The 16,701-nt window shown below is 37.1% G+C and overlaps 1 protein-coding gene across 1 annotated transcript; it reads left to right on the top strand.

Annotated features, from left to right (window-relative positions):
- The first annotated feature begins 3,810 nt into the window (after positions 1-3,810).
- Positions 3,811-4,296, top strand: LOC127121987 (uncharacterized). The gene has a single exon (XM_051052406.1). The coding sequence runs from the start codon at positions 3,811-3,813 to the stop codon at positions 4,294-4,296; it is 486 nt and encodes a 161-aa protein (XP_050908363.1).
- The last annotated feature ends 12,405 nt before the right edge of the window (positions 4,297-16,701 follow it).

Here is a 16,701-nt window from a genome sequence, read left to right on the forward strand (position 1 = left end):
AAAACATCAACTTTCATACATTTCAATTATATAAATCAATATAACAGTCACTCAACCATACTCAAAACAACTCATCCGCACAACCTTTATGTAACGCAATACAACAACGACTCAACTCATGCATGTGGTACCAAATCAACAAAGGTTCTTCATATGAACCAGGTTTCAACATCTGAACCACGAGCCCCCTCATATGAGCTTGGGATAAATCACTAGTCCCAACATCTGAACTTGTAATTTTCCTCGTTCACAACAACGACAACATATGATGCATGCATGATATAATGTACAGTTGGAAATGTAATGATAGGTAAAGAATAATATTATTGTATGTTCTGGTGATTACAGTGTACATATATATAGCAAACACTGGCAGATACATGATCATATGATCAAGGCTAGAATTAAGATGCTACAAGCAAATAAGGCAACAAATAATGCTGACAGTAACTACACTAATTATATTGATTAACAATGTCAAGGTAAATTATTGGATCCACGCATTAAGGGATCTTGTCTCTAATTCCCCCTTCAAACTGATGGGTGAGGAAGTCACCCCAAGTTTGTCTTTAAGTTGGTTGAATCGTGTGTGAGTTAATGCTTTAGTGAGGCAGTCAACAATTTGATCAGCTGATGGAACATAGGCCACAACAATCTCATTTCGCAACACTTGGTCTCTGATGTAGTGCACATCAATTTCAATGTGTTTGGATCGAGCATGCATAACTGGATTTGAAGCTAATGCCTTGTCACTCAAGTTATCACACCACAGTGTTGGTTTTCTTGGCAGAGGGAGTTTTAGCTCATCGAGGAGTGAATGAGTCCATGCTATTTCAGCAGCTAGGTCAGCCAGTGCTCTATATTCTAATTTTGTACTAGATCTTAAGACTACCTTTTGCTTCCTTGAGGACCAAGAAACAAGTGTTTCACCAAGGAAGACACATTGGCCTGCCATGGATTTTCTATCATCCATACTTGTGGTCCAATCTGAATCTGAGAAGCCTGTTAAGTCCAAGTCAGTGGATGGTTTAATGTCTAGACGATGTTGGATGGTACCTTGAAGATATCTCAATATTCTTTTGATGCCTTTCTAGTGATCTATAGTGGGAGAGCTCATGAATTGGCTGAGCTTGTTAACTGAGAATGTTATGTCAGGCCTTGTATTTGTTAAGTATTGCAATGCTCCTATAGCTTGTCTGAACACGGTTGGGTCTTTTGACCTCTCCCCTTCAGCTGTAAATTGCTTTCCAGTTACCATAGGTGTTGGACAGGATGAAGCATTTTCCATTTTGAATTTTCTTAGGACGCCTCCTATGTATTTCGATTGCTTTAAGTACATACCAGATGCATCTCTTTGAGCTTCTATGCCTAAGAAGTAGTGTAGTGGACCAAGGTCCTTAAGGGAAAACACAACATTGAGTTGTTTGATGAAGGATTCTAAAAATTTGGTGTTGTTCCATGTGACAATTATATCATCCACATATATAAGTTGAAAGGTGATGTGGTTTGTACCTCTTAGAGTAAAGAGTGAGGAATCACTTATTGTGTTCTTGAAACCCCAACTGAGTAAGGCATTTTTGAGGCTGTCAAACCAGGCTCTTGGGGCCTGTTTTAATCCATAGATTGCCTTAGATAACTTGCAGACATGTTCAGGTTTAGTTGAGTCAACAAATCCCTCTGGTTGATGCATAAACACAGTCTCTTTGAGGTAGCCATTAAGGAATGCATTGTTTATGTCCAACTGTTTGACTTCCCAATTGAGATGCACTGCAATTGAGAGTATGATTCGAACTGTACTGGCCTTGACAACTGGGCTGAAGGTCTCTTCATAGTCTAGTCCAGTTGTTTGTTGGAATCCTTTTGCAACTAATCTTGCCTTTCTCCTTTCAATTGTCTCATCTTCTTTGTACTTGGTCTTGAAGACCCATTTAGAATCAATGATGTTTTCCTGCCCTTGATATGGTACCAAAACCCAGGTTTGATTTGACATGAGTGCCCGATACTCATTATCCATAGCTTCTTTCCACTGTGGTCTTGTAAGTGCTTCTGTGACATTTTCTGGTTCCTTCTCATCTATGCATGTTTCAGCTAACCCAACATATGGCTGCTTTGGCTTGTGAATTCCAGCCTTGCTCCTGGTTCAATGAGTGTGTTGATGGTTGTGCTTGGTTCAGCAAGGTCTTGGGGAGCTTCAGCAACTGTTTCTATGGGACCAGTGTCATGTGAAATTGGACTGTTCCTTGTTGAATTATTTGTAGTTGGACTTCCTTGTTCTTGTTCGACATCAGGATTGTTTTCATCTGAAGGTGTTGCTTCTCCAGTATGTGAGCTACCTGCAGTAGGCAAAGAAAAAGAGGCAGATGGACATTCGGTTAGTGTTTTCAAGGGACTTCTTGTATTGAGAAACCCATCATGGAATGGAAAGTGTTCTTCATTGAAGACAACATGTCTTGAGGTAAAGATTCTTCCATGAGAGTTTATGCATTTATATCCTTTGCAGGAGTTGCTATAGCCCAAGAACACACATCTGGTTGTGTGGAATTGCAGTTTGTGCTGATTATAGGGCTTGAGACAGGGATAGCAAGCACACCCAAAGGGTTTTAGGGAGTTGTAGTCGGGTTCCTTTCTAAAGAGTAGTGAGTAAGGACTTTCATTTTGAGTGACTAGAGAGGGCAGTCTGTTTATGAGATAAACTGCCGTGGAGAAAGCTTCCCACCAATAGTTTAAGGGCATTTTGGCTTGTGCTAGTAGTGTCAGGCAAAATTCAGCAATATGGATGTGTTTTCTCTCAGCCCTACCATTTTTTTGTGATGTGTAAGGGCATGACATTCTAAATTGTATCCCTGCTTCTATTGCATGGTTTTACACAACCTTATATTCACCACCACCATCACATTGGATTGTTTTAATTCTTTTGTTAAACAGATTTTCTGCCATGTTTTTAAACTGGGTAAAAGCTTGTGCAGTATCTAATTTCTGTTTCAGAGGATAGATCCAGGTAAATCTACTAAAGTCATCAAGGAAGTGAACATAATATTTGAAACCCGAAGAAGATGTTACTGGTGCAGGTCCCTAGACATCAGTGTGAACTAATTCAAGAATTTCTTTAGCATGAGAGGAAGAGGTTTTAAAGGGTAAAAATTGCATTTTGCCATATTGACAAGCCTCACAAAAGTTAAAATGATCACTAGGTGATAGTTTGACATTACAATTTTTCAAGACTCTATCTAGGACTTTATTATTTGGATGACCAAGCCTTCTATGCCAGCTTTCCTTGACAGATACATAAGCACACAGGTCCCTTTCAGTCCTTGAAAGCTCATACAAACCATCTTTAAGTGTCCCTCTTAGGATTGCCTTCCATGTCAACTTGTCCTTCACAAAGCAACAGTTTGCATCAAACTCAACCAAAATGTTATTGTCAGCAGTTAATTTCAACACACTTAATAGATTTTTGGTAATATTGGGCACATATAAGACATCATGTAAGTTAAGTGAGTTTAGTTTTGAGGAACCTGTGGCAATAATCTTAAGTTTTTCACCACTTCCAACAATTAGTGAGTTCTTACCATGATATTCTGTCAGATCCTCGAATTTGTCAGTTTGGTGTGTCACATGATTACTTGCACCACTGTCAAAGTACCAATCATAATCTTGTAGAGACAAGATCCATTAATGTGTGGATCCAATAATTTACCTTGACACTGTAATCACCAGAACATACAATAATATTATTCTTTACCTATCATTACATTTCCAACTTGGTATCAGAGCACTTAAGCCCTGAAGGCTCTTGATCCAACACAAATCATGGCATCCGCTGCAGATTCAAAGTCCAGAAATGATCTCCCATTCACTGTGTCTGTCAAGTTGGATAGAGACAACTATCCACTATGGAAATCTTTGGTGATCTCTATAGTCAAAGGATGCATGCTCGATGGGCACATGTTATGGACAAAGGAGTGTCCCAAAAAATTTATAGCTTCTACAGATTCAAGCAAGAAGTCAAATCCTGCTTTTGAAGATTGGCAGGCTCATGATTCACAACTCCTTGGATGGTTGATGAATTCAATGACTACTGAAATGGAAACACAGTTGTTGCATTGTGAAACCTCAAAACAACTTTGGGATGAAGCCCAAAGCCTAGCAGGTGCACACACAAGATCTCGAGTCACTTACCTCAAATCTGAGTTTCACAGGATTAGAAAAGGAGAGATGAAGATGGAGGAGTATCTGGTCAAAATGAAGAATCTCGCTGACAAGCTGAAACTTGCAGGCAACCCATTTCCAACTTAGATCTAATCATTCAAACTCTGACTGGTTTAGATTCTGAATACAACCCTATGGTGGTCAAGCTATCTGATCAAACTAGTCTCACTTGGGTTGATCTTCAGGCTCAATTGCTGACCTTTGAGAGTAGACTTGATCAACTGAATAGCCTAACCAACCTAACCTTTAATGCTTTAGCAAATGTTGCCAACAAAACTAATTACAGAGGCAACAAATTCAACACCAACAGCAACTAGAGAGGCTCTAACTTCAGAGGTTGGAGAGGAGGCAGAGGAAAAGGAAGAATGTCTAAGCCAACATGTCAAGTTTTCCACAAGGCCGGGCACACAACAGTAAATTGCTATTACAGATTTGATAAGTCTTATTCAAACTCAAATTATTCAGCAGGTAGTGACAAACAAGGGGCACACAATGCCTTCCTAGCCTCACAAAGCTCTGATACCAAGTTGGAAATGTAATGATAGGTAAATAATAATATTATTGTATGTTCTGGTGATTACAGTGTACATATATATATATATATATATATATATATATATATATATATATATATATATATATATATATATATATATATATATATATATATATATATATATATATATATATATATATATATATATATATATATATATATTGCAAACACTGGAAGATACATGATCCTATGATTAAGGCTAGAATTAAGATGCTACAAGCAAATAAGGCAACAAATAATGCTGACAGTAATTACACTAATTATATTGATTGACAGTGTCAAGGTAAATTATTGGATCCACACATTAAGGGATCTTGTCTCTAATTTGTACAACCATAAAAACTCAATAGAAAATTTACAATTCCACATCTAACTGTAAATAACAACATCAGAATAGTCCCCGTAACTGAACTTATCACCCCAATCTCAATTAAATGCTCATCGTATAATTATCTCATTCATCAACACATATAAACATCATTATCTTAATCAAACAATACAATTAATCAACCAAAATTCATAAAAACATACCAAACTACAACCAAACATCGACTGCATGAAAAAACAACACCAAAAGTCCAACTCAGCAGGCCAAAACGTATTAATTGACACGAAGACGGGTTGCCCATCACCTGGGTGACGTCCGTCATCACCATTTTTTTCCCAACCGTAACCCCTGTGATGACTCGCAAGGCTCCACTCTTGCTTGGAGACCATGATGGTCTCACCGTCAGACCGCTAACGCTCGTCAATGTTTTGAGGTGTATGATGACCAGGTCGTCACGCAGGTGACACCCGTCACCATGTTAACAGAAGTATAATTCATGTTCTGCTATGGAATTCAGTTAAGAACTCTGATTTTTCACCCCAAACCCTCTAATCAGTCAATAACATCGTAGAAATAACATATTATTAATACAACCTCATATACCCATCGATTAACATGAAATTTCATCAATTAATCACCACTTTTAACACTTTATTTATCATATCCATACCAAAAATATGAAGACAACTCATACCACTTTCATGAATACAAGCTTCAAATTTTTCATGGTAAATCAGCACAGAAAATTCATTATTAATTACAGAAATCATATCATATTATCATAATAATTTCATCCATATTACAAAATACTCAACAATGGGAGAAAAAAAGAAAAACCTAATGGAGATTAAGGACTTCCTCCCAACCTTTGTTCTCACTTTTCTCACTCAACCTTTTTTCCACAAAGAAAATGTACTGACTACTCTTAGATTTTCTAATCCTTTTTTATAAAAACCTAATTTAATCTTCTAAAAATTGTATTTTGGCCCAACTCCCCATATAATTCTCACATCTTCCCTTATTTCTTCTTGTGTTCTATTTTCCACCCAAAATCTCTATTTTCTATTTAATTTTAATATTATTTAATGATCTAATTATTTAATTAAATAACTAACACTTTTATACCAATCTCAACATAACATAAACATGTCAAACACCAAATAATCAATCTAATGCATATAAAATTATTTAATTAATTAAATAACGCATAAATTCAATTAAATAAATAATTTTAAAAACACGGGGCGTTACATTCCTAACTTTCTGGATTTATTTTTCAGCATCTTTAATTTTAAATCAGTTCTAAAAAATTAAGAACATCATTGCTAACGATAATAATTGAGAAAATTTCTATAATAGATTATCGTACATAAGAATGTTCATAAGAAATAACTCTAAACAAATAACTCTTAAAAATTATCTTACAAATAACTCTTATTTCATACTTACAAATAACTCTCAACAAATTCAATTGAAGCACATAAGAATGTTCATAAGAAAGATAAGAAGAAAGATTACAAGGCGATGCACTCTATACAAGAAGCTCTATATGCTGTAAATTTTGATAGAATTTCTCACTCTAAGAATGAAAAGGAGGCATGAGATATCTTAATCAAATACTATGAAGGAGGTGACAAAATAAATGGTATTAAGTTGCAATATCATAGAAGAAAATATGAATTGTTAAAATAAGAGAAGAATGAAACTATTGAGGCATATGAATCAAATATTCCAGGTTTGGTTCATACAATGAAAAGTTGTGGTGAAGTGTTGGCAAAGAAAACGGTGACTGAAAAGGTGATGAAGACAGTCACTCCTCATTTCGATCATGTGATAGTTACTATACAAGAATATGACACCTTAGCATTATACAATTGGAGTATCTCATAGGGTCTCTTGAAGCATATGAGTTGAGGATTCATGAAAGAAAAAGAGGGCAAAAGTCAGTTCAAGCTCTGCAAGCTCTAACTTTCAAGAAGAATGGTGGTTTCGAGAGGCAAAAAGGAAAGACGATTCAAGATGAATTCAAGAAGCATATGGTTCAAGCTCCTAGAAGACCATGTTTGACGGTAAACATGAATCCTTCAAGAAATAAGGAGGGGGCGTCAAACTTCAACCAACAAAAGACTTAAAGCAATGGAAAGAAGCACACTTAGTGGTATAATTGTGAAAAATGGGATCATTATATCTCATATTGCTGGTACAATAAGGGAAAGGAGAAGGATCAACACAATAGTGATGATGAAGCCAAGATAGTCTAAGATGGTTCAGATGATGGCACTTTAGTCTTCATGGTTGGAGTCTTTGAAGATTAACCTAAAGCAAGATCATGGTTTCTAGATACAGCTTGCTTAAATCATATGACAGACCACAAGAAATGGTTGGTCAAATTAGAAGATAATAGAACCCTTTAGGATGAAGGAACTAGAAACATGGTGATTAAAAGGAATGATGGTAGGTCTGCAATCATGGATTTGTTATTTGTACCACGATTCGAGTGCAATATACTAAGAGTTAGTCAGCTTATAGAGAAAGGCATTTTCTATAGTTAAAAAAAATGATGTCTTTGAGCTATATGATCATACCAACATCCTTTTTAGGAGAAGTCTCTATGAGGCAATAAATATATCATCTCATTTGTTTATGGTCATAGCTAGAAGATATGGATCTATTTTTATTAAAACTAAGGATGAAGTATTTGACATATTCAAGAAGTTCAAGGCTCTGGTTAAAAACCAAAGAAGTAGAATAATAAAGGTTCTAAAAACAGATGGTGGTGACACATACACATCAAAGGTCTATGATTCATTTTATGATGATGAATGTATATAAAATGAAGTCACAATCTCTTATGTTACAACATAATGGCTTAGTTGAAAGAAGAAACAAAACTATCTTGGATATGACCAGATGTATGGTAAAGTAAAGAGGTACATCCAAATCATTTTGAGGTGAGGCAGTTAACACTGCAACATATGTGTTGAGTAGATGTCCAACTAGAAGGTTAAGGAACAAAGTACCTTAGGAGGTTTGGAGTGGCAAAAATCCTAATGCGCATCATTTTAGAGTATTTGGTGCAATATGTCACAAACATGTACCTGATGCAATGAGAAGAAAGTTGGATGAGAAGAGCATATCAATCATTCTAGTTAGTTATCATACGACTAATGTCTATAAAATGTATGATCCTGCCACTCAAAAGATGTTGATCACTCGAGATATAATGATATATGAGGGAAGCTCATAGGATTAGAAAATCAAGGAGCAATTCAAAATAATTTCAAGTGAGTTTGTTACTCAATGACAATGATGATAGTGATGAATTATCTGAAGATGATGTGGAAGTTCCAAATATTGAGGTGAATCATAGAACTTAAAGAACAAAGAACATTTCAAGAAGCCTTAATGAGCAAGGCATGAAAAATGTAATGGAATAATAGGTTGTTACAATTCAAAGGAATGACACATGAGAGCTAATAGATTTTCCATTTGATAAGAAAGGTATTGAAGTAAAGTGGGTTTTCGAGCTAAAACAAAATTTAGGTGGATCAATTGCAAAAGACAAGGTCAAGTTAATTGATAGAGGTATTCTATAGAGACAAGGTTTAGACTACACATAGGTTTATGCCTGTGTAGAAAAAACTGAGACATTTAGGCTTTTGATATCCATAAAAATTGCAAGGGGATGGTCCATGTTCCACCTAGATGTTAAGTCCCTATTTTTAAACTAGCCAATTGAGGAATTGATCTTTGTCACTCAACCACCAGGATTTGAGATCAAATACAAGGAATACATGGTCTATAGACAGAACAAGGAATTTTATGGCTTGAAATAGGAACCTAGAGCCTGAAACAAGTGAATATATAAATTTTCTAGTGAAATTGGGTTTCACTAAATGCATGTCTGAGTATAGTGTGTAAGTGCATGAAACAACATCAAGTATATTTATGATATTCTTGTATGTTGATGATTTACTTGTGACTAAAAGCAACAAATATCAATTAAGAGACTCAAAGAACTCATGAAGTTAGACTTTGACATGATTGATCTAGGCATGCTATCATATTTCCTATTTCCTATGAATGGAAATTCTCAAGACCTCAAGAGGGTTTAAGTTATACCAGAGAAGGTATGCTGGTGAAATAATCAAAAGGTTTAAAATGGAAGAATGTACCCCTACAACAACACCTATTGAAGCAAATATCAAGCTAGAGAAAGGAGAAAAGGAAGAAAAGGTGGATTTTCCATAGTTTTCAAACAGATTTTTGGTTCTCTTAGATATATATGCAATAACATGCCAAACATTTGTTTTTGAAATTCTGGCGTAGTCAGATTTCAGATGTTCTACTCCAAGTCATGACATCTGATCTAACATTGTCACTAATACAGCAAGACAGTTATAAATTAAATCCTATACTAATATACACATGTTCACAGATGTCACGACATCTGCTTTTATATCACCCTAGAATGGAGGAACACCTAGTTCAGTGCATCTGGTAGAAAGACTCAGTAGAGATCAACCATAGCTCTAACTTCTGTTATTTTCCTACACAGTTATCAGCAAGATGTCTCAATAGTGATTTGAACATCATCTGTTACAGTATTCCAATTTGCTGGCCTTGTACTTGTATTTCCTAAAATAAAGGTTGAACAAGTTAATCTAATTTCTACTTATTAGGGTGCTAACAAATAGGCTATTTGTTAGGTTCATTAAATGTAGTTCAGTTGTTAATTTCCTGGATTTTTGCTCAGCTGTTGGATTCCTGAAGAATAGCCTGAGAAAATTATTGAAACAGAAAAACTAATCATCCTACAATTCAGCACATGCTGTCAGGAATGAATGTTACAACATTCAGTTTGACAACCAGACATATACCTCATGTTGATTCAGTTATGTCCCTGAAAACCGATTGTGCTAAATTTGTTGTACTGTAAAAGACTAACCAGTCTCTACTTCAGTATCAGCATACATGACTAACTGTCAAGACATCCAGTTTGACAGTTTCACAATGATCCTTTGCCCAGGTCTGTTATCCTCTTGGTAACCAAACTGAAATAAATGCTGAACTGAAGCAGAAAAACCAACCTGCCTATTATTTAGTATATGTTGTTAATGATGAATGTCAAAACATTCTGATTGACATTCAAACAGAAGGCTATGTATCAGGTCTGTTATTATCTTGATAAGCAGACTGAAATACTAGCTGAGTTATGGCAGACAGGATTATAACATGCAGAAGGTAAACAAACACAGGAAATTGTTAACCCAGTTCGGTGCAACATCACCTACTCTGGGGGCATACCAAGCCAGGAAGAAGATCCACTATCAGCAGTATTAATTCAGAGTTAAACTCCCCCGTTTACAACTCTTCACTTAATCCCTACCCAATGCAATCTATACCTAGGAACTCCTAGATAGAAACCTCCAGTTTCCATTCCAATCACTACAAATACAATGTAATGTTAAACAACTTGAACTTGCTTCACAACTTCATTCAAGAACACACAACTCTTACCTACAGGCTTTGAGTTACAAATACTCTCAGCTTTGAACACTGAGAAACACATGGTAACCTTCCCACAGGTTGGGAGGTTTACCTCACACACACCCCTAAATTTTCATTCTATGAGGCTTACAAAAACTAGGTTACAATATGCTATTTATAACCTAATCACCCAACTGGATTTGGGCCTTCAGAAATCGCAGCAAACTTCTTCTTTGCTGTTACAAGGTCAGCAGAAAATTTCTGCTACAAATAAGGTCTTCAAGATTTTAGTTCCTAAAATCTCTCTATATATATCTCCTTATTTAGAGCCTATATATTCTGATTGAGTCTTTAAGACCTCCACATGGAAGTTAGGATATTCACCAAATATCCTCACTAATCCCAGAATATATACTGAATTAATTAATTCAGTTTTCTACACATATGCGATGTCACAGGCATGATGTCGTGACATCGTACATGACATGTTGGTCCAGATGTTGAACTTCTTCAACCCAACATATTAAAACAACAGAGATGATTACATTATTTGTTTTACAAAATTAATGTCAATCCTAAGGTATTAACAATCTCCCCCTTTGGCAAATTTTAGCTAAAACAAATAAGCCTCTGTCATTATCTCCATAACCACAAACACCAAAGTTGGTGTACATGAGGAAGTAGAGGTACAAGTCGCAGCTGCATCACAACCCTTCCCCTCAACAGGAGGGCTTCCTGAAGAATATGTAATGCTGAGTACATAGACAATGTAACTCAGATCACAAGACACAACTGTCTTCTTAACTCAGATCACAAGACACAAGAGGTATACACAGTTAGTGACTTTAGTGCGTGAAGCCAACTTCTGCTTGCTACCACATTTTGCTTGCTTCTGGTACATTCTCAGGATAATATTTCTCTCCCCCTTTTTAGCTAAACATTTGTAAATGAACCCTTCACAAAACCAGATCCAGGCGCAGTTTGCCTAAACCTTAACATACCCCATGGTTTAGAGGGAATGGAATGTTTCTCTTGTGAGAAGAGAAGTGATGTTATATCCTTTAAATAGTCCAGCCCGTGCTTAGGAATTAACGGTAGGAATAAATGCTTGGTCAAGATTCATTAATATTTGCTGAGAAACAGTCAGAGAATCACCAACAAAATCTCAGACTATCTTTGAATACCTTTTATAGCTCTTGACTGTTTCTTTTCCAAAACAACAGTTCCAGTGCATGGAGACTATTCCATATATGCAGTCAGACACGTTGCACGCGATGTCTTAACATTCAACGTGGCTTTTGCCTTCATTCTTCAAGTATTCTTCCTACCAACATTTCCTAAGACCACTTTTGTACCTCCAGTAGAAACTTGACATCTGGCACCACCAAAGCCAAAATCACAAACACCAGTAGATGGTTACTCCCCCTGTACCACACAACTGTAACAATCAGGCTTATTCTAATTTATCATAGTTAGACACACCACATCCATATTTCCTCATGACTTAAGATTCAGAAGGAAATAACAGCATTGTCCAAGGCAATGTCATGACATCCGGTCGGACATTCTTCTGCTCACTCAGCCTTGACATACACCACATCATCCTAATAACTAACAAGGTGCCATACCCAGTTATCTGAGAACACATAGACCACAAGCTTGATGATTAATTGCAGCGCAACGACAAAACTCCCTCTGTCATGAACAACCAACTCTCCTCTTGAAACATGGAGATCACATATGAACATATCCAACACCCCAAAGTTGGACCTTTACACACTTCCTGATTCAAGAAGAACCCAGACCACTTGATGAATGGAAAACACAAGACGCATCTTCATGTCTTCAAGAGCACACCCTTTGTTCAACCCTCTTGGCTGAGCACATCCATACTCTGTGTCAATCTCTCTTCTAGCCAGAACAGAAACTCACATTACAAAATGTTCTAACATGAGTTAGGAAATCCTTCACAACATAACTCCATCTGATAATCTTCAGATATCACTGAGTTATTGGCTTGATCTACAAGAGCCCAAACAAACTTTGGGATGTAGACATTCTCATACAAGAGATAATCTTCCATAGATAGCTCAGAGCTCCAACCACAAGCTCCAAGAGATGAATAGAAAACACCTCCTTTTGTCTTCAACTTACTACTTTTCTGCTCAAAAGTAATTTGTCTCAGACTTTCCTCAAGAATAATCAGTTGCCATATGTTGATCATCTTGATTCTTCGAACTCACTTCTGAGATAGACCAAATGCCACTGGTTGATTACCTCCTTCATGAATCCTCATATGAAAAAGTCAAATGCCACTTTTTGACCTCTCCACGTTTATCAGACTTCTCCCAAAGATATTCTGACCTTCCAAGTGAGACTTGAACTTCAAGCTACATGTTAAACAAAACTTAGACTTTCTCAGTCATGAACATGTAACATCTTCTCCATCCAGCAACTCCAAAGAACTGCAATGAGAATGATCTTTTTGAAGTATCCAATCTACGACTCTATAGACCCTTCTATCTTAAGTTGATGTGCCATTTCACCAACTAAGATTCTGATGTTGAACCAAATGTCACAACATTGTGTTTTAACATTTAGCTGTTGAATTCAGCTCCTTCTTCTGCCTCTTGAAAGAACTTCCTCCCTACACAGAACAAGAGTTCAACGCTCTCATAGACTTGATTGTGGAACCAAGTTTGAGTAAACCACCTCCATCCTGCAGGTTTGCAGTTAAGTCATCCAAGCTCACACCTTGATGAATTCCTGCTTCTTCTCCAAAGACATCAGACACTCTGATGCATGAGTCTTCAGAAGGACCAGTTAGAGACTAACCCTTCAGCTATACCAAGGATTCCACTTCCTAAAGCAAGGATGTTTCCATGATGTCAAGAATGTTGCCACTTGTTCTTAACTCCACAGTGTGCATTAGCCAATGCACTTCCTTACCTAGATCAGAAATAAACTGATCCAAGTAACCACCATCAAGACTATGATGTCTTCTTCTTCTTGTACACACCAAGGCTGAACATGTTTCTTGCCAGGAAACCTTTTCAGAGATCATATGCTCTTGCTGCCACCAAAGAGATAGATCATAAACTAATGTACTATCCTTCCTGTGATTCTGCACAGGATCTTGAAGATGAGATGTTCCAACATCTTTAAGAACATCAGTTATCTGGAGCTCCAAGGATAATCAATTAAATACTTGTACTTGGCACAAGTAAACATTGATCTTAAATCCTTTCAGATACTTCCACCATAAGAATACTTTGAAAATACTCTTCTTGTGTCAACATCTTCTGCTTGCAAGCACCTCAATATTTTTGAGAATCTTTCCAGATTAGATTCACCCTTAGGAATGAGAGAGATGAATCCTTCCTTGCAAATGTGTCACACAACATCCAGAACCCATGTGACACAGGTCAACAGCCAACCAGACCCTAGGCTGACCAAACGTGAGGAGGTTAACCAAAACTCCCCCTCAAATTAACAATCATGGAAACTCCACACCGATATCCATGCATTGTACACAAATGTCTCAACATGACATACACCATCCCTACCAGTGGCAACTAACTCTATGAGTTATACCTATACATACTTCAATCACACCAATCAGACTCCAGCTGACCATAAGTACTAGTGACAACAAAACAACACCAGTTAATAGTATATATGCATTGCCAGAGCATACTACCTCAACCAACCACTGAATCTTCATATTCTCACTCCTTGAAAGAACTGCCACTTCTGAGCGTGGTGTTTGAATAACAAGATTCATGGCCCCAATCCTCTTAAATGAAATAGCAGTCAGGTTACCCCATTATTGACTTCTAACATCCAGGGGACTTGTCTTCCAACACAACATAGTACTTCAGGGAACAACTATCCAACCCTGATCAATCTACAGGAATAAGGCACACAGCAGGGATTGCACAATGTCACATCTCAACCAGCTCCACTTCTAGAGATCAGACTCCTAAAAGTGACCTTCTTGAGCATACACACAGTTGACCCTACCCTTGTCAACTTAGCACACACAGATGTCCTCTCTTCCAGGTCAGGAGTAGGTTCCAAACAAAAGTATCTCTTTGTTTGACGCCTAAAAACCTCTGCTCTTTAACCAGTAGGTGCATACTTGTTGAACAGCATCACATAGAACATTAGTTCCACCTGCTTGGAATAAACCCTCCTTGAAAGTCTTCAAGGTCTTCATATGCACTACCCAAGAGAGTAAAAGAATCAGTGATCAGGTGATTCTTATCATGATGAGTGGACTTGAGGAGACTCAAGTATCTTTGACATCTTCAGTAGATTATGATGAAATCTTGAATACAGCAGCCTTTCATCCACATGAGGGGAAACTACATCATAGTTTGAGTTTTGCCAGGTATTATGCAGCGGAAATCATAATACAACTCAACCTATGAACACACACTTCACTAGATCAGCCTCCAAGAACATACCAAGTTTGAATATGATTCAATACTAGCACAACTGTCCCACACAAAGGCCAATTTCCCACCTCCAGAGACATGTATACACAGTTCCTGTCATGAATAGTCCATCCACCTACTTCAAGGGACCATTCAGGTAAATCACAGAACCTTCCACAGGTTCCAACATCAGTACTAGCATAACTCCTTGCAAGATACCAGAAAGTATCACCCATGGATCTCATCCAGAAACAGAACATGATGCCTGCTCTGATACCATTTGAAATTCTGGCGTAGTCAGATTTCAGATGTTCTACTCCAAGTCATGACATCTGATCTAACATTGTCACTAATACAGCAAGACAATTATACAAATTAAATCTTGTACTAATATACACATGTTCACAGATGTCACGACATCTGCTTTTATATCATCCTAGAATGGAGGAACACCTAGTTCAGTGCATCTGGTAGAAAGACTCAGTAGAGATCAACCATAGCTCTAACTTCTGTTATTTTCCTACATAGTTATCAGCAAGATGTCTCAATAGTGATTTGAACATCATCTGTTACATTATTCCAATTTGCTGGCCTTGTACTTGTATTTCCTAAAATAAAGGTTGAACAAGTTAATCTAATTTCTACTTATTAGGGTGCTAACAAATAGGCTATTTGTTAGGTTCATTAAATGTAGTTCAGTTGTTAGTTTCCTGGATTTTTGCTCAGCTGTTGGATTCCTGAAGAATAGCCTGAGAAAATTATTGAAACAGAAAAACTAATCATCCTACAATTCAGCACATGCTGTCAGGAATGAATGTTACAACATTCAGTTTGACAACCAGACATATACCTCATGCTGATTCAGTTATGTCCCTGAAAACCGATTGTGCTAAATTTGCTGTACTGTAAAAGACTAACCAGTCTCTACTTCAGTATCAGCATACATGACTAACTGTCAAGACATCCAGTTTGACAGTTTCACAATGATCCTTTGCCCAGGTCTGTTATCCTCTTGGTAACCAAACTGAAATAAATGCTGAACTGAAGCAGAAAAACCAACCTGCATATTATTCAGTATATGTTGTTAATGATGAATGTTAAAACATTCTGATTGACATTCAAACAGAAGGCTATGTATCAGGTCTGTTATTATCTTGATAAGCAGACTGAAATACAAGCTGAGTTATGGCAGACAGGATTATAACATGCAGAAGGTAAACAAACACAGGAAATTGTTAACCCAGTTCGGTGCAACATCACCTACTCTGGGGGCATACCAAGCCAGGAAGAAGATCCACTATCAGCAGTATTAATTCAGAGTTAAACTCCCCCGTTTACAACTCTTCACTTAATCCCTACCCAATGCAATCTATACCTAGGAACTCCTAGATAGAAACCTCCAGTTTCCATTCCAATCACTACAAATACAATGTAATGTTAAACAACTTGAACTTGCTTCACAGCTTCATTCAAGAACACACAACTCTTACCTACAGGCTTTGAGTTACAAATACTCTCAGCTTTGAACACTGAGAAACACATGGTAACCTTCCCACAGGTTGGGAGGTTTACCTCACACACACCCCTAAATTTTCATTCTATGAGGCTTACAAAAACTAGGTTACAATATGCTATTTATAACCTAATCACCCAACTGGATTTGGGCCTTCAGAAATCGC

This window comes from Lathyrus oleraceus, chromosome 2 (assembly GCF_024323335.1).
Source record: "Lathyrus oleraceus cultivar Zhongwan6 chromosome 2, CAAS_Psat_ZW6_1.0, whole genome shotgun sequence".
NCBI classification, from domain to species: domain Eukaryota; kingdom Viridiplantae; phylum Streptophyta; class Magnoliopsida; order Fabales; family Fabaceae; genus Lathyrus; species Lathyrus oleraceus.

Coding starts and splice junctions, on each gene's coding strand:
- LOC127121987 (XM_051052406.1), top strand. CDS start 3,811: ATGGCATCCGCTGCAGATTCAAAGTCCAGAAATGATCTCCCATTCACT.